Source organism: Neophocaena asiaeorientalis, unplaced genomic scaffold (genome assembly GCF_003031525.2).
Source record: "Neophocaena asiaeorientalis asiaeorientalis breed wild unplaced genomic scaffold, Neophocaena_asiaeorientalis_V1.1 scaffold327, whole genome shotgun sequence".
Classification (NCBI taxonomy): Eukaryota; Metazoa; Chordata; class Mammalia; order Artiodactyla; family Phocoenidae; genus Neophocaena; species Neophocaena asiaeorientalis.
In genome coordinates this window covers 4,510,706-4,538,012 of record NW_020174560.1, presented here as the reverse complement: position 1 = coordinate 4,538,012, position 27,307 = coordinate 4,510,706, and the positions used below count along the sequence as shown (strand labels likewise).

The following is a 27,307-nucleotide window of genomic DNA, read 5'->3' as shown; positions in this document are numbered from 1 at the left end:
GGTCTCCTAACTGTATGCCCACAACACAATACTCTGTTACTTACATAAATGTAAGAGGAGAACATTTTATTTTACCATAATTGTGTTTTTCCAACACCTGGTGCACCACAAATTTCTGTTGTTTTGGTTAAGGGTACGCCACCCCCAAGAATATTATCTAGTGCTGAACAGAAGGTAATTATGAAACTCTGGGTATGCTCCTGCTCAAGAAGTTCCAGTGCTGTGCACTTCTTGCCTGACTCAGCTGTACCAGAATAACTTGTTTTATTTGTGAGACATTCTCTTCTTATAATTTGCAGCGTTTCTAAGGCTTCCTCTTTAGATATCCCAACTTCTGAAAGTAAGAAACAGAAACAAAAACATTTGATTTTAGAAATTTAAAAGTCATATGTTATTGAGTTGTCTTCATTAAGTTTAATTTTTAAATAACAAGAAAGATGACAAGAGTACAGAAACATAAAAATGTAACATTCGATTAAGTATTTAATTTTTCAAGTTAATAAAGGCATTTATCTATATTTTCTTAGTCTTCACATACTTAAAAGATTTATCTATTACCTCAGAAACAGAATTGAGAAACCTAAGCCTCTAAAGCATTTCTGAGTATCTACAAGAGTATCTATCTCAGAAGGTAGAAATGAAAATGTCCTTTTTTTTTTCCTTTTGGTCCTTTTACTATCTCTTTGGTCTTTTACTATCTCTTTTGGTCTTACGAAGCCATAATAAACTTGCTCTCATAAGGTATACAAATTCTTTTTTAGAAAAGAATGAAAAATGGCCTCTTTAACTGCCTAAAACAAGATGCAGATTTAAGAAGTGCATGTGCATGTATTATTCATGAAAACATTGGAATGAAAAGTTCATGGATCACTGCAAACTATTTAATAAGAAAAATTATTTGATGCACCAATAGCTTAAACAATACACTTATGCTTCCTCAACTATACAGTTTCATTCCTGACAACATGGCCTAAGAAGTAAAATGGAAATTACAAAACAAGCTGCTTATGGAAGAAATAATGGAGAGGATATCACTTATGAGTTTGATATATCAGTGCTTGATTGGGTAAGGATATGAACTATAAATTTGGTGCTAACAAAAAACATTAATGGTGCTAAGGAAATGAAAATTCCATCCAATTTAAGAGCCTTAACTCGTCTGATTACTTAGGTTTCTCATTCCTGACCGCACCACTTACTATGTAGTTACTATGCATGGGCAAGTTACTTCTTTATGCCTCAGACTTTTCTTCTACAAAATGGGAATGAAACAACACACATAAAAACCTTGGTAGAACACTAAGCCCATCCAAAATGCTTAATAATTGTTAGCTACTATTATCATTCAGATTCTCTCATTTCTTTTTTGTAAAACCAACCTGTTGAAAGAAAATGAGCCCATCAAACTTTGGGGGATACAGTCTTTGGCATAAGACTTAAGACAAATAGTTAACATTGGCTTTACAACATTTGTTCTTGAGTGGAGAGTTGAAACCTTATTTTCAATCGTTAAGGGAAATGACTTAAAATTCTGTTCTATCTTAATAACACAGTTCTGGGCATACTGTAGTGTAATGTGCACAGTGAGAGTGACTGCAGAGAGCTTCATTTTTGTGTACCTCAGAAGGAAGTGGCTCCCACCAACATATAATCTGCAGTGTTCTGGAATGTGAGTTTTGGGGGTTTTTTCAGTGAATTACATTAATAGAAGCGATGTCTTCTTTCTACTGCTTTCTCCAGATTCTGGGGATTCTACTCCCTTTGTCACTCTTAATTTACCTCATCCTATCACGAACAGTGCATTTCTTAAATTTAATCCCTGCCGCTTGGATTTTGTAACAGCGAAAATTAGCCTGTCTGGATTTCAATCATGCCTCCACAACTGCCTAGCCCACTCATAATGAAAAGTTACTTAGCCTCCCAAGCATCAATTCCTTCATCTATATACTGAACATAATAGTCCACGTTAAAAGGGTTCTTTTGAGTATAAATGAGATAATCCTCAGAGGCTTCAGCAGCCACTGGCAGAGAAAGCAACTGGTGAATGTTTCCAAGACCACAGTTCTAACCATTCAAACCACACTTAAGTGGAGTCAAGGAGCTATTTCACGGTGTAAACGCGGCGGTGGGCGGCGGCAGAATCTGGCCGAGAACGGGAATGGAGGCGGCCCCGACAGCGGCCAGAGTGCCTCAGCTTGTAATGGGAGTCCGTTACCTTTGCTGAGCTCGGAGGGTTTCACCTCTAGTAGTTCCTCAGCAGTCTGGAAACCTGCAGACACCAGCTTCACCCTCACCGCTGGGGATAGGGGCAAACTCAATAAATCCCGCTGCATTTCAAAGCCGAACACCTACGCTCGCAGTTGCGCAGACGCAGAAGCGGCCAAGCCCGCGCACGCGCACCCGCCACGCCGCGTGACGTCAGACGTAAGGCGGAAGGGTGGGGTCCGCGGCGTGGCTGCACGCGGCCTTGGGCTTTGGGGCTCTGCGGCTTTGCGGCTGTGCGGAAGTCTGGTCACTTACATACGTTGCCCCGTTTCCATCGTGATTCTTCCAAATCCCATTTAAAGTTTGCATATCAAAGGTACATCCTGACAATAAAAAGATGGATGGAGACCGCAGGACGCAAAGCCAGGCCCAGTGGGTCTTACCACATTTCGTCACCTCCACCCTGACCTGTTGGGTGGAGGCCTCAGGGTTGTTAGTAGGAATGATCTCCCCGAATGGGAGCTAAGATACGCACAGACACTGGCATGTTACCGGTTTGGGGTACGGAACAGTCGTATAAAGAATACTCTCCATCCTCGTAATAGGGTTCCAGGGTCTTGGGTCTTCTTGCCGGATGTTCCCCTTGCTAGGCCCCCTCACCTTTCCCGCCCTCGCTCTCGCGAGGGATTGTGGGACAGCCCCCCAGAGCTGCTGGGCGCGGTCGGCGCTGAATCACCGCAGACGCCCACATCTTGCCACGTGCGAGTCGAGTCTGGAGCGTGATGGTTTGAGACCGTTAGTTCTTCACGGCCTGCCTAGAAGTAGCTGGATAAGTAAGCAAGTATAGTCCCCATAGTGGGCTGGGCGTGGGCTCCTCCGGTCCTTGAGCGGGAGGAGTTGGGCTACGCCAGAGCTCCTATTCTGGTACTGAGTTGGCAAGGGACCACTTCTAAAATAGAGAATTTGGGGGGGACTTGAGAGGCGGTTTGGAAGGTGGCTTGCGAAGTCTTTCCTTGCCCAGGAGAGTATAATTTAAGGGAAAAACTCATTCCGTTCCTTTAGGCGACGATTCTTAGCCTTGACCTTTCTTCCTAGCTTAAAGGAACTCCCTAAATATTGCAAATGAGGGCCCTTTAAGTACATAAGCTCTAAGGAAGGAAATGTGCTGACCGCTTTAGCAAATCCTACACATTTCCAATGCTCACAGAAATGCCGCAAGGAGCATAAGGACATGGAATCTCAGGGCAGTTTTTTTGAAACCAAAGTTAAAACCTAGTACACCTTTTTCTTCCCTGAGCTACCTCCAAATTGTGAGGTAGCTCTTGGAGTGGGGGTGGGGGGAAAATTCTAGAAGTATGTGTCCCCCATTTGATAGGGCAGGAAAAGTCTGGTAGGACTAGTCAAAATGTGGTTTATTTGCCACTCTGTACGTTGCTTATCTTCTAGTGTGTTACACATCTGGACATACAGGGAACATTACATAAATGTTTTCCACTGGGAGAATTCATGCTTATACTTATCAAGTAACCAGTGTCCTGGGTGAAGAAGAGGTGGTGTTAACATACTCAGGGATAGCTCTTCAGGTCGTTCAGTGAAACGCAGTGGAATCCGTCGTGTTAGAATTTTGTTTCATTAGCAGTGGGGAGTTAAACTAGTCGACTCTATCTGTAGTTATACTGTTACGCATCATTAATATCCTGACCCTTGAGTTGCTATAATAATTATTGTTTTCATCATCATTCTTAAGATATCTTTAATGCAGTTTGCTCTATAGTCAGGCTTTCAAACTGGGATCCAGTTTTATGAGGTCAGGCGCCAGGAAATAATGCTGTGGGATTTTTACGGAAGGTGCACCTTCCTATACTGTCAGGTTTTCTCAAATATTTCTTTAGAGAGGGAAGAATTGAATGAGTTAAGTGGTGAGCCTTTTTAAACGTTTTCTATTAAACAAGCATTAATATATTGTAGAGTAAAATGCAAGTATAAATTTTAAGATAAACATAACAGTTTGAAGAAAGATCCAGTTTAAACTGGATATTTCAGTAGTCTCCCAGATTTTCCTGCAAGTATGTTATTATTTTCCTTTGCAGTTTAGGGTTACTTGATTTTGAGAAGTACTGTTATGGGGAAACAAGCATGAGCTTTGGAGTCATACAAATTTGAGTTTGTATCACATCTTGGGAAATAACCAACTGTGAAACTTTCAGCAAGTTACTCAGTTTCCTCGCCTGCAAATGGAAGATAATAATATTTCTTCCATTAGGGGTTGTAAGAAAGATTAAATGAACAAATATGAAGTGTTTAGCACAGAAAAGGTACATAATAAATCTTAAGTTTTTTCTCCACTTAAAAGTATTATAATATGTATATTCAGTCGAATAAAGCCTTATTGAACACCTAGCTCAGAGTGCCAATGCTATGAGCCTTTAAAAGAAAAACAATGCCTACAGTTGTAAAGTGCCAAGGAAAAGTGCTTTTACGTATTTTATTTTATTTGACTTGATCCTTATAGTAATCCTGTGAACAGTTTACCCAGGTCCCAATTTAAAACTAGCACATTGAAGATTGGATCACTTAAGCAACATTAAATATTTAACCACTAGTTTTGTGCAGGGTGACAGGACTAACAAAAGAATCTATGCCCTCATGGAGCCTTAATCAATCAGGATTATTATTGAGGTGTGTTGCCTTTCTGACTTGTGTTGTAATCTAGATACAATACTAAGGGTAGGCGTGAGTTACCGATATGCTGTCAATATCTATAATTAAGTATTCAAATAAGGACACATTTTCATGCTGAGTGGGCTATTTTCTAGAGCTGTGGGAGAGGAATAATGTGAATATTTCTGTTATAGCTGAGAAGTTTATTTTCTTTTAGCATAAGAACATAGAACTTTTAAAACTGGTGACCTTGCATGTTCAAGTGAATTTGAGAATGGGAAAGATAAATGAGTGCTGTTTGGACTAAGAAAAAAACTCTGAATCAAGGTTTAGCTTTAGAGATGGTTGTGATAAAGCTTAAGGCCTCAAACATGTATATTTGGAATAGCAATATCAATTTCACAAGGCCTTGTACATAATGGGAGCTCAAAATATTTGTTGTCCCCAAACTCTTAGACATTGTTCTCACTTGACTTCTGTGATGCCACATCTCTGATTTCATTCCTAGGCATCTGGCTTTTCTGACTCCCTTACAATTTTATCCTCCATAACCAGGGCATGAAATGTTACTGTAAGGCCCCATAGCTGACCTTTCATTGACTATCCAGTTCTGTTGTCTCCTCTCCTTTCTAGTTCTTTCATTCTCTCTCTGTCTCTCTTATTCACATTCACAGTTCAGTGACTATACGCCAATAATTTGTAAATTTATTTTTCTAGCTCTAACCTGTTCTCTGACCTCCAGATGCAAATATCTAATTGCATACAGCACAGTGCTAAATCTCCAACTCAGCCTATCTTAAACCTAACTCATTATCTTCAGCCCATCCCAAAATCTTTTTGTCCTCCTCCTGCATTCCCTGCCTCCGTGAGCTGAATATCCATCCTTCCATCTGCACAAACCAGAAACCTAGGAATCTTCCACACCTCCTTCCCTTTAAGTCTCCATGTTCAGTATAACCGCAAACCTTATCAATTTTCTCTCTAAAATATCTCGATCATGTCCATGTCTCTTTTTCTAGGCCAAGCTGTCACCATTTCTCTCTTTTTTGTTTTTTGAAGATTTTTTTTATGTGGACCATTTTCAAATTCTTTATTGAATTTGTTACAGTACGGCTTCTGTTTTATGTTTTGTTTTTTTGGCTGCGAGGCATGTGGGATCTTAGTTCCCCGACCAGGGGTCAGGGATCAAACCCACACCCCTTGCATTAGAAGGTGAAGTCTAACCACTAGACCTCCAGGGAAGTCCCCACCATTTCTCTTATAGGTACTGCAAGAGCCTTTTAGCAGGTCTCTCTGCATCTTGTCTTCCCCTTCCCTCTAGTCTGTTCTCCCATGCTGCAGACAGGGTCCTTTCTAGAGTATATTTCATTTCCTGTAACTCCCTATTTTGCTCTTGGGATAAAGACCAAATTTCTTAATAAGACTTACAAAAAGTCTTGCATGTTCTGGCTCCTGTTTACCTCTTTAGTTGCATCCTTTCCCTCTCTCCTCTTTACTCTTTTTTTTTTGAATCTGTCTATCTATCTATCTATCTATTTATTTATTTAGACTGCCCCGGGTCTTAGTTGCAGCATGCAGTCTTCTTAGTTGCGGCATGCATGCAGGATCTAGTTCCCCGACCAGGAATCGAACCTGGGCCCCCTGCATTGGGAGCGTGGAATCTCACCCACTGGACCACCAGGGAAGTCCTGTCTCACCTTTACTCTTTACACTCCAGCCACTCTGGTCTTAATTCCATGTGTGTGCCACAACATGCCTCTCTGCTTCACCCAATTAACTACTATTTATTTATCCTTCAAATCTCAGCATTCATTGACCTCTTCTCTGACTCTGAACCTCTACCTCCAACAAGCCCCCTTGAAACTAGGTCAGATCCCCCCTTTAAGGCTCTCATAACACCAGATGTCTTTGTGTGATCAGTTATTTAGCATATATCTACCCAACTAGAATGAAAGATTCAGTAGAACAGGGACCATGTGGATTTTACTCGTTTTCCTAGAGCCCCTAGCCCAGTGTATGGCTTATAGGAGGTGCTCAGTATATATTTGTTGAAAGAATGGATGATTAGGTGATTGACCTCTCTCATTTTTTTTTGTTTTGTACTCTTAAATAGGTGGGAAATATATACGTGTAGGAAGTAGTAAACAAATAAAATACCAAAAATATAAAGAATATAAAACTGATTTATAGACTTTTTATTTTATTTTGTTATTTAAAAATTTTTTAATTGAAGTATAATTGATTTACAGTGTTTTAGGTATATAGCAAAGTGACTCAGTTATACATATATATATTTTTTCAGATTCTTTTCATTATACACTATTACAAGATATTGAATATACTTCCCCGTGCTCTACAATAGGTCCTTGTTGTTTATTTTATTTATAGTAGTGTTTATCTGTTAATCCCAAATTCCTAATTTAACCCCCTGCCCTTTTCCCTTTGGTAACTATAAATTTGTTTTCTATGTCTGTGAGTCTGTTTCTGTTTTGTAAATAAGTTCATTTGTATCATATTTTTTAGATTCCACATATAAGTGATATCATATGATATTTGTCTTTATCTGACTTACTTCACTCAGTATGATAATCCCTAGGTCCATCCATGGAAATGGCATTATTTCATTCTTTTTTATGGCTGAATAATATGTCATTGTGTATATGTGTGTGTGTGTGTGTGTGTGTGTGTGTGTGTATAGATATATACCAGATCTTCTTTATCCATTCATCTGTCAATGGACATTTAGGGTGCTCCCATGTTCATAGATCTTTTCTTCAGTTCATGTTACTGAACCAAACTTGGGTCGACTCACCATGCACAGTAAAGCCAATCTACTGGCACTGGGTTGTGGTGAAGGAAAGTACAGCATTTATTGTAAAGCCAAGCAAGGACTATGGGCAGCTAATGATCAAAAGACCCAACCTCCCCAATGGCTTAAAGACAGGATGAGAGAGACGGTTGTGGGGTGCTTGATCAGCTCATGGACATTCTTCTGATTGGTTGGTGCTGAGGTCATTGGGAGTCAACGTCATCAGCATTCTGGTTCCAGCCTGTCTGGGGTCAATGTACTTGTGGTCAGCATGCAGTTAACTTCTTTCACCTGGTGGGGGTTTCTGTATCTGCAAAACAGCCCAAGAATATGGCTCAGAATATTATCTATAGCCCTTAAGGAGGAGCTAAACTTCCTTGACTTTGTTTAATGGCTATTAACTATTATTATTTTGTTTTGCTTGATTGTTTTCTTTTGTTTCTGCATTTTCTCACTTCTCTGATTAAATTCACTCTTTGGAACTCTTGGAAGGCCTAGGAGGCTAAAGTTTTTCTACAAACAAAAGGCAGGCAGAGGACATGGGGACAGGGGTTCTGTCCTGGGAAGGCCCCATAGGGTCCTGCTCAGTTACAATCTCCCCCTTTTCTTTGCTACCCCACAGTCTTGAGGGGAAACAGGTGCAGGACAAGAAAGGGAATAAAGTTCTGAATTGAGAGGTTAATCATAAACTCAGCAGAGGAACTCAGTTTTAAGGGGACTCAGTTTCACTCAGAGATAATAGTGTTAACATTTTGGTTTATTTTAATCTTCTTATAACTTCATATAATGCATTTATTTGAGTTATGATAGTTGTGATCAAATTGTGAAGAAATGTATATATCTTGTTTTTCACTTAATATTTTGTCAAAAACTTTCTCCATATGATTAAAAACTATTTTAAAATTAAGTTTAATGGCTGGATATTATTCAGTCCTAAGGCCCATCTTTCTAATCAGTAGCCTATAAGGACAGTTGAATTATTTCCAGCTTTTTGCTGTGATGAGGTACTGTGTGCTCTGGAGCTCGCTTTTTCGAGGATGCCCATGTGTGCCCTTGTGGTTACTCTCAAGTGCGTGCTCTCTCTCTGTCTCTCTCTCAATACATTTCTGGTAGTAGAATTCCTAGGTCAAAAAGTATGCACATTTTCATTTTGAATCTTTTTTTTTTTTTTTTTTTTTTTTTTTTTTTGGCTAGGCCGCATGGCTTGTAGGATCTTAGGTCCCTGACCAGGGATTGAACCCTGGGCCACGGCAGTGAAAGCGTTAAGTCCTAACCACTGGACCGCCAAGGAATTCCCCATTTTGAATCTCATTGCCAAATGTTTGCACGACTTACACTCCTACTAACAGTGTATGGGGGCTGGTTTTCCTGCCTCCACCCTATCACTGGCCTTTAGCAGTCTTTAAATGGTGATTTTTTTAAATTGAGGTATAATTGACTTTAAATGGTTATTATCTTTTATGACTAAGAGAGGTTAAAAATCTTTTCATATAATAATTTTATTAGCCAAGTGTATTTTATCATTTTAACCATCTCATTATATCATTTGCCCACTTTTAATTTTTAATAGTAGCAAGATACATAAAATTTACCATCTTTGGGAATTCCCTGGTAATTCAGTGGACCACCAGGGACGTCTCTAACTAGGCTACTTTTAATTAAAATATGTATTTGTAATAGGTCTATGTTTTTATTATTAGAAATAATAACTAATGTTTATTATGAAAGGCCAAGCATTCTGCTCAGTTTTGTCTGATGTTAAAACCCGAAATCCAGGGACTTCTGTGGTGGAGCAGTGGTTAAGAATCTGCCTGTCAAGGCAGGGGACACGGGTTCGAGCCCTGGTCCAGGAAGATACCACATGCCGCGGAGCAACTAAGCCCTTGCACCACAACTACTGAGCCTGTGCTCTAGAACCCATGTACCACAACTACTGAGCCCTTGTGCCACAACTACTGAAGCCTGTATACCTAGAGCCTGCCCTCTGCAACAAGAGAAGCCACCGCAATGAGAAGCCCTCACACCACAATGAAGAGTAGCCCCTGCTCGCCACAACTAGAGAAAGCCCATGCACAGCAATGAAGACCTGATGCAGCCAAAAATAAATTTAAAAAAAAACACAAAAGGGCTTCCCTGGTGGTGCAGTGGTTAAGAATCCACCTGCCAAGGCAGGGGACACGGGTTCGAGCCCTGGGCCGGGAAGATCCCACATGCCACAGAGCAACGAAGCCCGTGTGCCACAACTACTGAGCCTGCACTCTAGAGCCCACAACCCACAACTACTGAGCCCATGCGCCACAACTACTGAAGCCCGCGTGCCTAGAGCCCATGCTCCACAACAAGAGAAGCCACTGCATGATAAGCCCGCGCACCACAACAAAGAGTAGCCCCCACTCGCCACAACCAGAGGAAAGCCCGCGTGCAGCAACAAAGACCCAACACAGCCAAAAAGAAAAAAACACGAAAAACCAAAATCCATGTGCTGCCAACTCTCTCTCATATGCATATTGTATCATATAGGCTATTTACCTAATCTGTATACTGCAAATATCTTCCCACTCTGTCATGTGTATTTAAACTTTATGAAGTTTTCTATTTTATTGAGGTTATGTATATGCAAACTTACATTTAATTCTTACTTTGGTAACATGCTTAGAAAGTCTTTCTTTTCTTGGGAATTCCCTGGTTGTCCAGTGGTTAGGACTCTGGGCTCCACTGCAGGGGGTGCAGGGAACTAAGATCCTGCAAGCTGTTAGGCGCAGCCAAAAAAAAGTCTTTCTTTTCTTCAGAATTATTATAAGCATAATCATCTGTATTTTTTCTACATATGGTTTATGATTTAATTTGAATATTTTAATCTATCTGATTTTTTAAAATGTAAAGTAGGAGGAAGGAAGGAAGCATTTTTTTTTCCTTCTTTCCAGTGGTGAGCCAATTTTCTAAGTATTCTTTATTAGGTAATTGATCTTTTCCCCTACCTATATGAAATGCTACCTTTATCATATACTTTTTTGTTTTCTTTGGCTGCGCTGCAAAGTATGAGGGATCTGAGTTCCCCGAACCCGAACTGCTGCAGTGGAAGCTCGGATTCTTGACCACTGGACCACCTGGGAAAGTCCCTATCATATACTTTTATGTACGTAGGTCCTATATTCCTGGTATAAAACCTATTTAGTTATTGTGTATGTTCTTTTAATATTCTATTAGATTCGGGTCATAAAGATTTTATAGGCTTAGTTAAGAGATTTGCATTTTTGTTCATAAGTAAGATTAATCTGTGAGATGATTACATCTATAATACTCTTTCTGGCAGCAGAGTTTTGCAACCTTTGTAAAATGAACTAAGAAGCTTCTCTACTTTTCTATGCTAACTTATGTTAGTATTTAACATAAACTCATGTATTTCCTTATATTTTTCTTATCAAAGAAATGTTGTGGCTCTCCTCAAAGGATGTTAAGCTCTGCAGGGCTTCTGTGAGGATTGTAGCATTAATGTTTTAATGTGCTTGAGCTACAAGAGAATGGACAGTCACCTTTTGCCCTAAGGCAGACTGTCTTGGACAGACATTTTGATAACTAGGTCAGTAACAATGAAGTTCTCAAGAAATATTGAAACTAGCCTTGTGAAGGACTCTGTTATTTGTTTAAGAAAGTGCTGCTAGGGAATTCCCTGGTGGTCCAGTGGTTACTTTCACTGCACCAAGGGCTTGGGTTTGTTCCATGGTCAGGGAAGTAACATCCCACAAGCCGAGCAGCCAAAAAATGAAATGAAATGAAATGAAATGTAAAGTAAAATAAAATAGCACTGCTAGGACTATTACAATAGCAAAGACATGGAAACAACCCAAGTGCCCATCAACAGATGACTGGTTTAAGATGTGGTCAGTGTGTGTATATGTGTGTGTGTGTGTGTATGTATGTATGTATATAACGGAATGTTACTCAACCATAAAAAAGAATGAAATTATTGCCTTTTGCAACAACATGGATGGACCTAGAGAATATCATACTATGTGAAGTAAGTCAGACAGAGAAAGACAAATACAATATGATATCACAATACAGAATCTAAAAAATAATACAAATGAATCTATGTAAAAAACAGACTCACAGTCATAGAAAACAAACTTATGGTTACCAAAGGGGAAAGGAGGCAGGGGGAGGGAAAAATAAGTAATATGGGATTAACAGATACAAACTACTATACATAAAATAGATAAGCAATAAAGACTTACTATATAACACAGGGAACTAAATTCAATATCTTGTAATAACGTATGGTGGAAAAAAATCTAAAATATATATGTGTGTGTGTGTGTGTGTGTGTATATATATATATATATATAAACTGAATCACTTTGTTCTACACCCAAAACTAACACAATATTGTAAATCAACTATACTTTATAAATAAATAAATAAAAAGAAAGCACTGCTACTCACAGATCTTCTGAAAATGGCATTTTGAATTTAAGAGTTGTTTGGTGATAACAGTAGTCTACTTCATAGATACCACTTTTTTCCCTTATGTGTGTGGTTCCCAACCAGATTTCAAGATGTCTTCTATTTCACAAAACAAAATACAGATATTTTGTTTCTAGATTACATATGCATGTATGTTTATGTATATGTGTATATGAGTATATATGTTACATAATACTTCTTTCTTTGGAGGAGAGAGTTTATAAAAATCAAACTGGTAGACAGACTTCAGGAATAGCTGCAGTTCACATCATGACCTCCTTCTTCCACCCACCCCAGTATTTTTTTCTCTCTCCATCTCAGATACCTCTGTGTTCTCAATTATTGCTTGCTGGTTTTTAATAAGATAATTTTTACAAATAGTGTTATTTCTTTCTGTTTTAAAGATACAAAACTTGGGAATTCCCTGGTGGTCCAGTGGTTAGGACCCAGTGCTTTCACTGCAGTGGGCCCAGGATCCACCCCTGGTGGAGGAACTAAGATCCTGCAAAAGCTGTGTGGCGCAGGTGGAAAAAAAAAAAGATATAAAACTCTGGTTAATTTATTTTGGTGGAGGAGAGAATACCAGAAGAGTCCTTCTGTAAGATAAAAAGACTTGGGAAGTAGGGTGGTTCTAGTGTGATTTTGGAGAGACAACTGAAGAACAGTTAAACTTGGAAACTCCAATTCTAATATACACTGACGCAGGAAGGAGAGGATTAAGAAGAATGATAATATTGATTATGTGGACGTGGAATATGTGATACATTAACCACTACCTGAGACGGGATTTGCTCTTTTTGAAGTGGCTAATATAGTGTAGGAAGGCCCAGGAGTTTCTTTCTTTTTTTTAATTTATTTTATTAATTTATTTTTGGCTGCGTTGGGTCTTCGTTGCTGTGTGTGGGCTTTCTCTAGTTGCGGCGAGCAGGAGCTACTCTTCATTGCGGTGCACGTGCTTCTTCTCACTGTGGTGGCTTCTCTTGTTGCGGAGCACGGGCTCTAGGTATGCGGGCTTCAGTAGTTGTGGCTGCGGGCTCAGCAGTTGTGGCACGTGGGCTCAGGGGCTCTAGAGCACAGGCTCAGTAGTTGTGGTGCACAGGCTTAGTTGCTTCGCAGCACGTGGGATTTTCCTGGACCAGGGATCAAACCCTTGTCCCCTGCATTGGCAGGCGGGTTCCCAACCACTGTGCAACCAGGGAAGTCCCCAGAGTTTCTTGTAGGAGCGATTGATTCTTCAGTAGTCTTGTTTTGGATTTCAGACACCCATGAAAAAGCAAACGAATGACCCTGTGCTTGTAATGTTGGGCACAACAGGGTTTAAGGATAAATCGAAACACAACTTAGTCTTGCTTAGGAGAGGAGACATCTTGATCACAAAAGTGATTTCTAACGGTGAGGGTCATCACACTCCAGCTGAACAGACCCCCTACGGCTTATCCAAATACCTGCTGTAGGAGGGAGCATTTTGTGAGTTTTCCACTTACTTGGTTTAGAATTAGTGTTTGTGTAACTGCTCTTGCAAGTGAGGGTGATCATATGTGGCATATTTGAAAGAGCATATTTTGTACTTTTGCTTGAAGCTTTGAACTGACAGCCTATTTTTAGCACTTCCTGGACTGAATTTTTTAATGTACTTTTGCCAAATTTCATCTTTTCAGACTTGCTCTTTCTGTTACGTGAATATCGGCTTGCTGAACTGCGCCAGAATCACAGCGACGTCATTAGCTCCAAGCCCTTGAAGGAAGGAACGAATTTGTTACCTTTATATCTGTAGAGCGTCTTTGCCTTTTTCATTCCACTAACTATACCAGGAAAAGGACGCTGTGAATGAGATCAGCAAAAGGGGTGTGGAACATGTAGATAAGAGCAGTGACTGCCGGTAATTCTTACACTAGGCATTGTATTTCCTAAGATTTGGCAATATCTAGATATACAAAATATTGCTGCATGGTAATTAAGGTTTGGAAACTGTATTCCAGCAGTGGGGGTTGGGTTGTAAAATGCATGAGAAAAGTGACCCTCTCTTTAGAGTGATTTGAATCTGAGGGTGAGGTACCAGCGAATACTAGCAACTCATACTTACCTGGCAGGGGAGACACCATGATCACGAAGGTGGTTTTCCCAGGGCGAGGCTTATCCATTGCACTCCGGATGTGCTGACCCCTGCGATTTCCCCAAATGTGGGAAACTCGACTGCATAATTTGTGGTAGTGGGGGACTGCGTTCGCGCTCTCCCCTGGTCCTTTTGTTTGTTAAAAGGAAGTTTCACATCGTAGGTTCCTATTCTTGTTGGGGAGTTTCTGGCACGTTAGGGGTAGTGTTCTGAGGGAAAATTTGTATGAGTTTTTCTGTTTCTGATTGGCTTAGTTTCAATTTGAAAACTAGGTTCTTGAGGGCATTGAAATAACCAGGATGTTCTTCTCTTAAGTAGCTACCTGAATTTGGGACTTTTGAACCGTTTTAGTAGGTTTGTCTCTCATTTATTATATACTGAATGTTTCATCTGGATTGGATGTGGGTATTTTTAAAGGCCCCCTACTAGTGTCTTTGAGAATCGATTGCTGTAAACTAGAGTATATTTGCAAACAACTGCTATTCCTGTATGTGCTGCTGATTGCTTGGGTTTCAGTTTCAGGGTATGGTATGTTCTGGTTCTTTCTAGTTTCCAGATTTAGCTATTCTGAGGATGTCTAGTGATCTTCACACTCATGTTCACCTGTCTTGTAAAAGCAGTTCCTGTTGCTTCTCTTTTAGAACAAATCCTTTTCCATCTGTACTTGGCCACTTCCTGACCCTCAGCAATATAAAAATACCCCTCAATTGGCTTCTGAGTTTAAGTACTCACCTGATAAAGATAGTTACCTGAGTGCTGTTCTGGGGCCTTTGTTTAAAACTGAACATGAGAGACACAAAGTACAGATATTTTGCAGCATGTTTTTAAAATTTGTATCCAAATAACACATATACTTCATTTAGAAAATCAAATAGTCCTTTTATGTTTCTAAACTAAGTTCTTTGCCTACTTCTTCCTGTTCTGCAGGTCCCCTTCGGAGGGAGACACTTTCCACTCTAAAAACAACTAAAATTTGATTCTTCTGAAATTTATGAACCTCTGTGTTTCTAAACCAGAAATATCTAGATATTTAGATAATATCTAATTAGATATTTAAATAATATCTAAAATATTATCCTTTAATGCATCCATTTTTGACATTGCCTATTTTTGATAATGTAAATGAAGATTTAGCTCTCTTGCACCACCATTTCTTCTCTATTTTTCCTAATTTAGTTTAAAAACCATTTGGTTAAATCACTTGGTTAAATCAGTATTCAGTGTTCATATTATTCTTAGGCAAACATTATTCACAGCAGAGCATTGTCATTGAATGTCATTGTTTCCTTTAATTTTATTTTTCCTCTGGTTAGTTTTTTTCCCCTTTTGGTGGTTTTTTTTTTTTTTTGGCCATGCAGTGCAGCATGCGGGATCTTAGTTCCCCCACCAGGGATTGAACCTGTGTCCCCTGCAGTGGAAGTGTGGAATCCTTACCACTGGACCACCAGGGAATTCTCCCCCTCTGTTTAATTTTACCTTTTTTCATTTGGTTACTTTTCTTTTACCTATTCCTAATTCTTCCCACACTTTCCAGTAGCCTCTTGTTTTTCCATAGGGTAAATCATATCAGGTAGTCTTATTAGTTTAAATGCAGGGTTTTTTTTTTTCTTCTGGAGATCTATCTACTTCTATTTTTCTTCTACCTAAACCCGTTGTTCTTTCAGATTGCTGCATAGGTGTAATTGTTTAAATGGGTATCAGATTCTAGGTTGGAGTTAAATTTTTCTTCATGATTTCAAAGACATCACTTTTTTGACTTATAGCCTCTAGAAGCTACTGAGAAGACTTTCTAATTCCTTATACTGTTTACATGACATATGTGACTGATCTTTTCATTTTCAGAAAAGTTGAAGAATTATCTCTTTATTTTCATTTTTTGTAATTTCCTAATGATGTGTATCTTATAGCCATTCATTGTATGGGGCACTTGATGAGGACCCTTTCGACCAGAAAGTCTTCCATGTTGAGAAATTGTCTTGAATTATTTCATTGGTGATTTCCTCCCGTTGGTTTTTATCATAGTTATTTAATTTAATTAATTAATTTATTTATTTATTTTTGGCTGCATTGGGTCTTCATTGCTGTGCACGGGCTTTCTCTAGTTGCAGCGAGTGGGGGGTACTCTTCGTTGCGGTGTGCAGGCTTCTCATTGCAGTGGCTTCTCATTGTGGAGCACAGGCTCTAGGTGCGTGGGCTTCAGTAGTTGTGGCATGCAGGCTCAGTAGTTGTGGCTCGTGGGTTCTAGAGCACAGCCTCAGTAGTTGTGGCACATGGGCTTAGTTGTTCCACAGCATGTGGGATTTTCCCAGACCACGGCTCGAACCCGAATCTCCTGCACTGGCAGGCGGATTTGTAACCACTGTGCCACCAGGGAAGTCCCCTCCCCTTTGTTTTTAATTTTTCTAGAACTCTCCATATTTGGTTATTAGAACTCCTACAATGGTCCTCTAATTAGGAAAAAAAAATCTATTTTCCATCTATTCATCTTTTTTGCTGAACCCATGTATTCCGTTTTTTATTTCTACAATCATATCTTTAAGACCTCTTTTTTTGTTGTTCTTAGTTTCTGCTTTGTATAACTTCTTGTACTTATTTTTCAGATGCAAAATCTTTTTATATCTCTGAAGATTTTAATGATTGTGTTTTATTTTCTTTTTTAGTTTTCTTCCTTTTGCATCGTCTGTCTCCTCCATATTGTCTTCTTTTGGTTGTTTGGTTGAGCTGCTATTATGGTTGTCTCCTCATGTTAACAATTAGGGAGCTGGCCAAGGTGAGGCTGTACGGTCTTTCTGCTTCCCTGCAATGATCTCCCTACACCTTTGTAGAGGAAGCCCATGTCAACATCTTTGGGACTTTGTTCTAGGGTGTTCACATTACTCAGAGGAATCTTTCAGTATCCTGGAAGGTAAAGGCTTGGTTGCCAGTGTTCTGGAAACCAAATGGAGGATGAGAGGGAGGAAGTCTCAGCATTTAGCCTTTGGAATGCATATGTACATCCTCTTTTCAGTAACTGTTTAAACTTTTACCTGAGCTTCAGGTCTTCTCCAGAGGACCTCAGTTGTACCTTCCTGTCTTTCTCACCACTCTAGATAGTGCCAGGGTGGGCCGGTTATCCAGCAGCATGGGGAGAGAGGGGTTTGGGCATCTCTTCTGAGACAGCTTTCCATCAGCCTGGTTTCTTAGTATTCTCTCATTTCACCTGGTTCTAGAGGTTCTGGCACTGTTAAATCTGGAGTTTTTTGAGTACTCTGCAGTGTCAGTTGGGTTAGTTTTCAGCTTTCCCCAGAACTGGCTTAAGATTTGGGGGTCCCTGGTCTAGTTCAGTCATTTCTCATTTATAACTGTCAAAAATATGTTGCTCATGTCCCTTCTGTCCTCTCCATCCTTGAAAGTTGTTGCCTTTTAAAAATTTCTTTTCCGAAGTTTTTGTGGGGTTTTGGAAGGGAGTGAAATTTATAGATGTTCAATGTACCATCTCTATCCAGAGCCCAGAATTATTTACAGTAGTGAAAAATTGAACCAACCTAAATGTCCAGTAATAAGGGGAATGATTATATGAATTACAATCCAGTCATAAGATGGACTGTCATGCAGAAATTTAAAATTATGTTTCCTAGGGCTTCCCTGGTGGTACAGTGGTTGGGAGTCCGCCTGCCGATGCAGGGGACACGGGTTCGTGCCCTGGTCCGGGAAGATCCCACATGCCGCAGAGCGGCTGGGCCCGTGAGCCATGGCCGCTGAGTCTGCGCATCCGGAGCCTGTGCTCCACAACGGTCTGGGCCACGACAGTGAGAGGCCCACGTACTGCAAAAAAAAAATAATAATAATAATAAAATTATGTTTCCTGTAAGTTTTTAAAGAGAGTATGAAGTTAATGGGTAAAGTAATATATGTAGTAATTATATGTTGTGTTATTTTGACTTTTTTTTTTTCTGGTCACGCCGTGTGGCTTGTGGGATCTTAGTTCCCCAACCAGGGATCGAACCCAGGCCCCTGCAGTGGAAGCACGGAGTCTTAACCACTGGACTGCCAGGGAACTCCCATATTCCAACTATTTTAAAAGAAACAAACAAAAGCCCTGCATTATACCAATAAAGATGTTTAAAAAAATAATAAAAAAATAAAAAGATAGAATGGAATACACAAAATCATTACTACTGAAAAAAAAAAAGAAAAACCCTGTTCTAGAGGCCTGCAGTCTAGTAGGTGAAGTAGCTCTGAATGCCAGGCAGAGAAAAAGTGAGGCAGTAATACAGGCACAGTCTAGACTGTGCTCAGGGTCACACGCGGGTGTTATTGTGTCCTAAAACTGACGGACGGAAACCAGGTCAATCTCTGGTACAACTCCAAAATGATTTTACCAGGGTTATACTGCTGTCTTAGTCGTGCCGGTGGCTTCTTTTCACCCTGTTTATAATCAGTCCCCTTGGCTCCATGGATAAGCAGTGATAAAGAAGTGACTTTAGGCTCCAGTGATTGAGGCAGGTGTTGGCTCATGGCCTGATGTAAAAAACTTCACACACACGCACAAAATAGAGAGGCTGCAGTCTGTAGAGACTTTTTCTCTGAGTTGTGGTGGAGTCTCTTGTACTACTGGGAATAGATGTTTAACTTTGCTAGAGTATGGAAACAACTCAATATGTGTGCTTTTTTAATCCCCCCTTTTAAAAACAACCATTTCAGAACCTAAGGCTGATCCATTCAAAATTGTCATTTCAGACCTGAAACCATAAAGCTCCTACAAAAGAACATAAGCAGAACACTCTTTGGCATGTATCATAAGTGAGGGACTTCCCTGGTGGCACAGTGGTTAAGACTCTGTGCTCCCAATGTGGGGGGCCTGGGTTCAATCCCTGGTCAGGGAACTAGATCCCACATGCATGCCACAACTAAGAGTTCGCATGCCACAACTAAGGAGCCTGTGAGCCACAACTAAGACCCAGCACAACCAAATATAAATAAATAAATGCTTTAAAAAAAAATTGTACTGATATTTTTTAAGATGTCTCCTAAGGCAAAAGAAACAAAAGCAAAAATAAGCAAATGGGACCTAACTAAGCTTACAAACTTTTGCACAGCAAAGGAAACCATCGACAAAACAAAAAGACAACCTAATGAATGGGAGAAAATATTTACAAATGATATGACCGATAAGAGGTTAATATCCAAAATATGCAAACAGCTCATACAACTCAATATCAAAAAAAAACCCCAATTTAAAAATGGGCAGAAGACGTGAATAGATATTTTTCCAAAGAAGATATACAGATGGCCAACAGGCATGTGAAAATATACTCAACACTGCTAATCATCAGAGAAATGCAGATCAAAACCACAACGATTTTCATACCTGTCGGAATGGCTATCATCAAAAAGACCACAGATAACAAAGGAGGATGTGGAGAAAAGGGAATCCTTGTACACTGTTGGTGGGAATGTAAGTTGGTGCAACCACTGTGGAAAACAGTATGAAGGGTCCTAAAAAAATTAAAAATGGAACTACCACATGATCCAGCAATTCCACTCCTGAGTATATAGCCGAAAAAAATGAAAGCACTAATTCAAAAAGATGACATGCACCCCGTTGTTCATAACAGCATTGTTTAATACAATAGCTAATATATAGAAGCAACCTAAGTGTCCATCAGCATATGAATGGATAAAGAAGATATATAGATATACATACACAATGGAATATTAACCAGCCATAAAAAAGAATGCATTTCTGCCATTTGCAACAACATGGATAGACCTAGAGCATTTTTTTAAAGTTTATAATCTTTTTTAAAATTTTTGATGGGACCATTTTTAAAGTCTTTATTGAATTTGTTACAATATTGCTTCTGTTTTATGTTTTGGTTTTTTGGCCACAAGGCATGTGGGATCTTAGCTCCCTGACCAGGGATTGAACCCGCATCCCCTGCATTAGAAGGCGAAGTCTTAACCACTGGACCAGGACTTCCCTGGTGGTCCAGTGGTTAAAAATCTGCCTTCCAATGCAGGGGATGTGGGTTCGATCCCTGGTCAGGGAACTAAGATGCCACATGCCGCGGGGCAACTGAGCCGGCACACTGCAATGAAAGATCCATCCCACATGCCACAACGAAGATCCCGAGTGCCGCAACTAAGCCCTGATGCAGCCAAATAAATAAATAAACATTAATAACAACAACAACAATAACAAAAAGAACCACTGGACTGCCAGGGAAGTCTCGACCTAGAGCATACTATGGTTAGTGAAGTAAGTCAGATAAAGACAAATACTCTGGGCTTCCCCGGTGGCGCAGTGGTTGAGAGTCCGCCTGCCGATGCAGGGGACACGGGTTCGTGCCCTGGTTCGGGAAGATCCCACATGCCGCGGAGCGGCTGGGCCCGTGAGCCATGGCCGCTGAGCCTGCGCGTCCGGAGCCTGTGCTCCGCAACGGGAGAGGCCACAACAGTGAGAGGCCCGCGTACCCCAAAAAAAAAAAAAAAAAAAAGACAAATACTCTATGTTATCATTTACATGTGAAATCTAAAAAATACAACAAGCTAGTGAATATAACAAAAAAGAAGCAAACTCACAGATATAGAGAACAAACTAGTGATTACCAGTGGGAGAGGGAAGGAGGGAGGAGCAAGATAGGGGTAGGGGATTAAGAGATACAAACTACTATGTATAAAATAAATAAGCAACAAGGATAAATTGTATGGCACAGGGGGAATATAGCCACTATTTTTTAATAACCTTAAATGGAGTATAATCTATAAAAATACTGAATCACTGTGCTGTACAACTGAAATTAATGTAATATTGTAAAGCAACTATACTTCAGTTTAAAAACGTAGTCATTTCAGAGGGCAGTGCATGAATTTCAGTCCTACAACCACTGCTCATAGCAAGTTAAGAAAGTTTCTAAAAGTGCCTCCTGAGTTTGATACCCACTTCATTCAACTCAGCCAACGTACGTGGGGTACTTACTATGTGCAGAGCTTCATGCCACGTGAGGGGAATGTAGACACCCATGGAACATAGTTCTTGTCACAATTAGGGCACTGTTTGGGGATGGGAGGTGGGGAGAACATTATATGTCACAATAGACTGTAATAGAAAGATGTGGACATCTTCAGTTTTCGTCATCTTTGTCCCTTGAAAGTAGATATCTATCTATCTATCTGTCTAAGTTTATTCTGGGGGAAAACAGCTTTACTGAGGTATAATTCACATACCATACAATTCCATACAGTTCACCCATTTAAAGGGTGGTTTGATTTTTTAGAAAGAGCCAGATTGGGGCTTCCCTGGTGGCCCAGTGGTTAAGCATCTGCCTGCCAATGCCGGGGACACAGGTTTGTGCCCTGGTCCAGGAAGATCCCACGTGCCACGGAGCAACTAAGCCCTTGTGCCACAACTACTGAGACTGTGCTCTAGAGCCCGCGAGCCACAACAACTGAAGCCCACGAGCCACAACTGCTGAAGCCCGTGCGCCTAGAGCTTGTGCTCCACAGCAAGAGAAGCCACTGCAGTGAGAAGCCTGTGCACCGCAGCAAAGAGCAGCCCCCGCTCGCCTCAACTAGAGAAAGCCCGCATGCAGCTGTGAAGACCCAACACAGCCAATAAATAAATTAATTTTTTTAAAAAAAGAAAGAGCCAGATTGCCTGGAGCCCAATCTTATGAGTTATAAAGCTGAGGTGTTACTAATAAAGGCAAAAAGACTAAATATTCTGAGGCTTCCTGTAGAGAAACCCCAAAATTTTGGGAGCAAAAGACAACCTGAAAAGCTGGAAGGGAATAGCACTCACTGGGAAGGTAGATTATGGTATACACATATGAATAGAAACCAGCCTCTCCTCCATATAATCAGTCCTCTATTTTTCCACACATGTGGGTTCCCTGCATGGGCCAGCTCTTTGGGACCTGTGGGCAGTGTCATCATTGGAGTAGTGCAATTTGAGAATAAACGCATCCTACTTTTGTAGGACCTGAAGGCTCTCTCTTATTCCTCAACATGTAGGTTTCTGGAATACAGTCTATGCTATGTTTTATTGAGTTAGATTCCTTTAACTGAAGTGGAGAAAAACCAGTTGGCACTTTGGGGGCAAAGGACCGCTAGAGTGTGAGTAGAAGGGTGAAGACCAGGAGAAGTGAGGGACAGGGAAATGACCCTCCTCTATCAGGTAAATGGTAAGACTCTGCTAGTTCTCATTACTAGATAGTGGTGACCCCTGACTTCTTCAAATGTAGGGAGCAATATGATTTATGTGGCAGGGAACTGCATTCATGCTTTCCCTGATAATTTGCTTTTCCAAAGCTGTATTTATTTTCCATCTGCCTTCCTTCCTTCCTTCCTTCAGTGTTTTTTAGTATGTTCACAGAGTTTTGCAGTCATCACCACGATAAATCTTAGAACATTTTCATCACCCTAAAAAGAGCAGTCACCTCCCAAATTCTGCTCCACCATCTTCTCCAACCCACTAATCAGCTTTCTATCTCTATGTATTTGCCTGTTTCATATAAATAGAACCATATAACATGTGGTCTTTCGCAACTACTACTATCTTTTTTTTTTTTTGCGGTACGCGGTCCTCTCACTGTTGTGGCCTCTCCCGTTGCGGAGCACAGGCTCTGGACGCGCAGGCTTAGCGGCCATGGCTCACGGGCCCAGCCGCTCCGCGGCATGTGGGATCTTCCCGGACCGGGGCACGAACCCGTGTCCCCTGCATCGGCAGGCGAACTCTCAACCACTGCGCCACCAGGGAAGCCCTCTTTTCTTTTTTTTTTTTTAATATTTATTTATTTGCCTGCGCCAGGTCTTAGTTGCAGCATGGGGAATCTTTTTTTTTAGTTGCGGCGTGCGAGATCTTTAGTTGTGGCATGCGAACTCTTAGTTGCGGCGTGTGGGATCTAGTTCCCTGACCAGGGATCGAACCTGGGCCCCTTGAATTGGGAGAGTGCAGTCTTAGCCCCTGGACCACCAGGGAAGTCCCTCATTATTTTCTTTAAAGTTAAAAATATGTTTGTGTCTATAGACATTTATGACTATTAATTTTTAAAGCCTTCAAGATTTAACACCACACTGTAAATCAACTATATTTCAATAATTTTTTTTTTAAAACAAAGGGGAAAAAAGGTGGTTGGGAGTCCGCCTGCCGATGCAGGGGACGCAGGTTCATGCCCCGGTTCGGGAAGATCCCACATGCCGCGGAGCGGCTGGGCCCGTGAGCCATGGTCGCTGAGCCTGTGCTCCGCAACGGGAGAGGCCACAACAGTGAGAGGCCCGCGTACCGGAAAAAAAAAAAAAAAGGAGTGGGGGTGGAAATGGCAATAAACGAACAAACCACAGCGGGGAGCTGGCGGGTAGACTTAACACCATAAAACGTAGAATTTGTTGTGATTTTTTTCCTTTGTACTCTTCAGTTTTCCCAAAGGCTGAATGGTTACTTTTAAAATCAGAACTTCTTTCCCAAAACATATTTTTTTGTTTGGCTTTTTTGTTTTCCTATCTTTTAAATTTGAGGTTGGGGGGAACTGTGTGTCAGCTGGGAGCTTGTGATGTAATTATGTAAATGAAAGGCTGTGTGAGTTAAAAGCCTTTACTTTTAGGATGAAGTCTCTACTTTAAAAATCCAACGTGCTACTATATTAAAGGGGTTGTGCTACTTGGAGGAGAAGTAAATCCAACAACAGGTATTTTGGGAAGTGAGGAGTAAACGGGAATGGAGGGGAAAGTATAGGCAAGGTATGGTGATTACTGAGGAGGTTACGTAGTAAAAGCCCAGATCATGCAGCTGTGGTTGTGAAGAGATCACAGAATTGGTTTCCCAGTTTGCAGCTCACCCCCTGACTCTTCCAATTATAGTTTGTGATAGCAGAGGCTCTCTTTTTGTTGTGGTCTACCGAAAGTCTAGTCCAGAAGATGCTCTGCCATTCCCACTCCCAGCAGTATTTAGTTACCAGTAACTCACATTTGTCTGGAGTCTACTACTGGCTGTTTATATTGGAGAGATGACAGACCATTCAGTTAATCAGCAGCCCAGGATATGAGTATTATTTATAAATTTCTGCTGGGGTTGAGACATAAAGGTATGAGATGAAGATTTGGAAGCAAGCTATAGAACGGGCCTAGTTGAATAGTTGAATTCACATCATATTTGGCATCAGGAAGGTGGGATCAATTTTTGAGGAAAGAGCATGCAAGCTGAAAACTACAGCAGTCAAGGACTGGGCTTTGCAGAATTGCCTCAATTAGAGAACAAGAGAGGAGAAGGAACCCCCCGAAAAAAGCTGGAGAGAGAGCAGAGGTGAGCACTTTCATAGTCAGTAGTCATTAGTGAGCTTTGAAAAAATGCACTCATTTTCTGCTTTTGATGCAGTAGGGGGAAATGGCAAGAAAACAAGTATAATATGTGTTGGCCACATTAGTAACTTTTAGTGAATGGAGTGGAGAAGACCAAGTTGCTCAGTTTGAAGCTGAAGAAGAAATCAGTCTACAAATTAAACAATCAGTACATCTCGGAAACTCCCCATAGTTCCAGGGCTTGAGAACACCTTCCGTTATTTCTTTGACCACATCACACTGAGAGGGTCCTAATCCTTTGCTCTCTTAGGTTCCCTGATGCCAAAGAGACTTTAATTGTTTCGGAGGATTTTCCAGCTTTGCTCTCGGGAGATTAATTCTCCCAGTCTTTCTAACCTGATGTTTTCTCCACAGGTTAGTAGACTCTGACTATAATGAGGCTTTGACCCTTGAAAAATGTGGGGGTTAGGGACACCAACCCTCCATGCAGTAAAAAATCTGTGTGTAATTTATAGGTGGCCCTCTGTATCTGCAGTTCCTCTGTATCTGTACCCTTGGATCCTGTAGTACTTATTTATGGAAAAAATCCACATATAAGTGAATCCATGCAGTTCAAACCCGTGTTGAGCAATGGTCAACTGTGTATCAGTCTATAAGCCACTGAGTGTAGAGGTTAAGAACATGGACTCTCACTAGTTCTGCTACTAACTGGGTGGTTTTAGGTAAATTAGCTAACTGTCTTGTACCTCATTTTCTTCATCTCTAAAATGGGGAATGATAGTAATAGTGACAACTGCCAATAGAAAGAAAAATGCACAATGTAAACATTGTGAGTTAAGTTTGCTTCAGGGTCTTACTGAGGACTATAGCCCAGGAGATAGCCTCTCAGTAGCTCTGAGAAACTGCTCTGAAGAGGTGAGGGAGAGGCTAGTTTATATATGATTTTTTTGGTGGGGAATACATGCAGTCAGGTATGTAACTTGGTAAAAGATTACTGCTAGTCACAGAGAACATACATCACAAGTTAATGATTTTAGTTCTTTTCCCTGTATGGGAAGATGCAAGAAGCTGGGTTCATTAAAATTCTTCCTGAGATATATCTAACTATCTAAGAGCCTGTTTGTCCAAAGCACAGAGCATCCTCTTATTGTCTTAATTTCCTCAGACTGGAGCACACGGAGTGCTTCATCCTTTCATCGCCTTAATCTCTTCTGTCTGAAGCACAGAGTGCGCTGTTGGTCAGTGACTGCAGCAGGTTAATCTTTGCAGAATTCGATGTTGAGCAAAACACTCCTTGCTCTTCTTTTGTTTGCACAACCTAAAAAGGAATTGTTGAGAATTGAATAAGATAACATCTGTAAAGCCACAGAATGGTGTCTTGACATGTAGGAGCTATTCCATAAATGTGATGTTAAACCAATGAATTAACTCCTAAGATCCAAGAAAGGAGAGCAAGAGAATAGTACTGTAGGGGGACTATGGAAAGCAAGAGGATAGTACTGTAGGGGGTCTGTCCTTTTCTGGATAAAGGGAAACCTTTGTATGTTTGAAAGGAGAGGTGCTAAACCCAGGGCAATGGAAAGGGCTGAGATCAGAGAGGATGGGATTGGGAGCATATGTGGAATGAGAGGCTTAAGAAGAAAAGCGATGTCTCTTTCTCTGACACAACAGCGAGGCTGGGCCCAGTGGCTCTCAAACTTCAGTGTAAGAATTACCTGGAAAGCATGTTAAACGTGCACACACCCAGGTCTCATACCCAGACATTGATTCAGTAGATGATGGGAAAGAGCATTCATTTGTACTTTTGAAATAAAAGAGAAGCTAAATTATTCTCCCTCCTACAAAGAGGATATATGGGTGTGATTGGATTACAGTTCTGGTTCTCAATTCTGTCAAACCTAGGGTCCCCTTTGGCGAGTAGTAACGTTTCCTTTATCATTCATAGTATGTTCGTAGAAAATACGAATGTTCAAGATGTTCCTAGAAAATATAACTACATTTACTTCCCCCACAAATGATATAAATGTCCTAACTAATATAAAGGAGAAATAAAAATAAAATGTTATAGTAAAATATTTTAATATGTAAATGCTTGGCATGGCAACACAAGGAAACAAAAATGTCCCCACAGATTTTCAAAACTACCCCTTGGGAGTGGTGGCATGGTCACTGAGAACCACTGGTTTAGGTAGAGGTTTGAAACATCAGGGTTGAGGGAATTTAAAAGATATGTATAAAAGGAAAGCCAAGTAGCAGTGAAGATGTGGGTGCAGTTTGCATGAATCTGGAGTGGGAGAATCACAACTTCTTCCAGCAGTGCTGGGGAGAATGGGTGTAGAGGAGATGAGTCCTGGATCTAGGACCAGGTGGAGCAAGTGTGCTGTGCTGCAGCATGGTGGGTGGGTGGGTGTGATGAGGTGGATGAGGGGCTAGTGAGTCACATGGGATCTTGAGTGAAGAGTCTAGTGAACTGAGAGGTCAGACGGCCCTCTCTGGCAATAAGTAGACAGGGGGCTAACAGAAACTTAATCCTGGTTCAAAACATAAAATGCTGGGAGAATAGAACAGCAACAAAACAGGTTTTTCACATATATCTCTTAGCGAAAAAGAGAAACTCACAGAGATCAGGAGAAAGAAAAACTCCAGAGGGAAAGGTAGGAATGGACCCCGTCTGTTCGCTGAGGACACTGTCCATTCTCAGAAGGTGGGGTGGGTGTGGGTTAACAGGGCAGGAGCAGGGGCAGGAGACAAAGTCTGGGGGGTGGGGGGGGGGGGGG

The 27,307-nt window shown here is 40.8% G+C and overlaps 1 protein-coding gene and 1 non-coding gene across 2 annotated transcripts in view; one reads left to right on the top strand and one right to left on the bottom strand.

Moving 5' to 3' along the window:
* The window catches only part of RAD51C (RAD51 paralog C), a 29,528-nt gene extending 27,181 nt beyond the window's left edge, over positions 1-2,347 (bottom strand). Inside the window, exons 1-2 of the mRNA XM_024757526.1 lie at positions 2,216-2,347; positions 76-334 (exon numbers count right to left, since the gene is read on the bottom strand). Coding sequence (XP_024613294.1) covers positions 76-334; positions 2,216-2,333 — 377 coding nt within the window. The 5' untranslated portion in view covers positions 2,334-2,347. The remainder of the gene's footprint in view (positions 1-75; positions 335-2,215) is intronic.
* Positions 2,348-14,214: 11,867 nt separating this feature from the next.
* LOC112408171 (U1 spliceosomal RNA) lies at positions 14,215-14,378 on the top strand. The gene has a single exon (XR_003004903.1). It is a non-coding gene; the product is annotated as a U1 spliceosomal RNA (small nuclear RNA).
* The last annotated feature ends 12,929 nt before the right edge of the window (positions 14,379-27,307 follow it).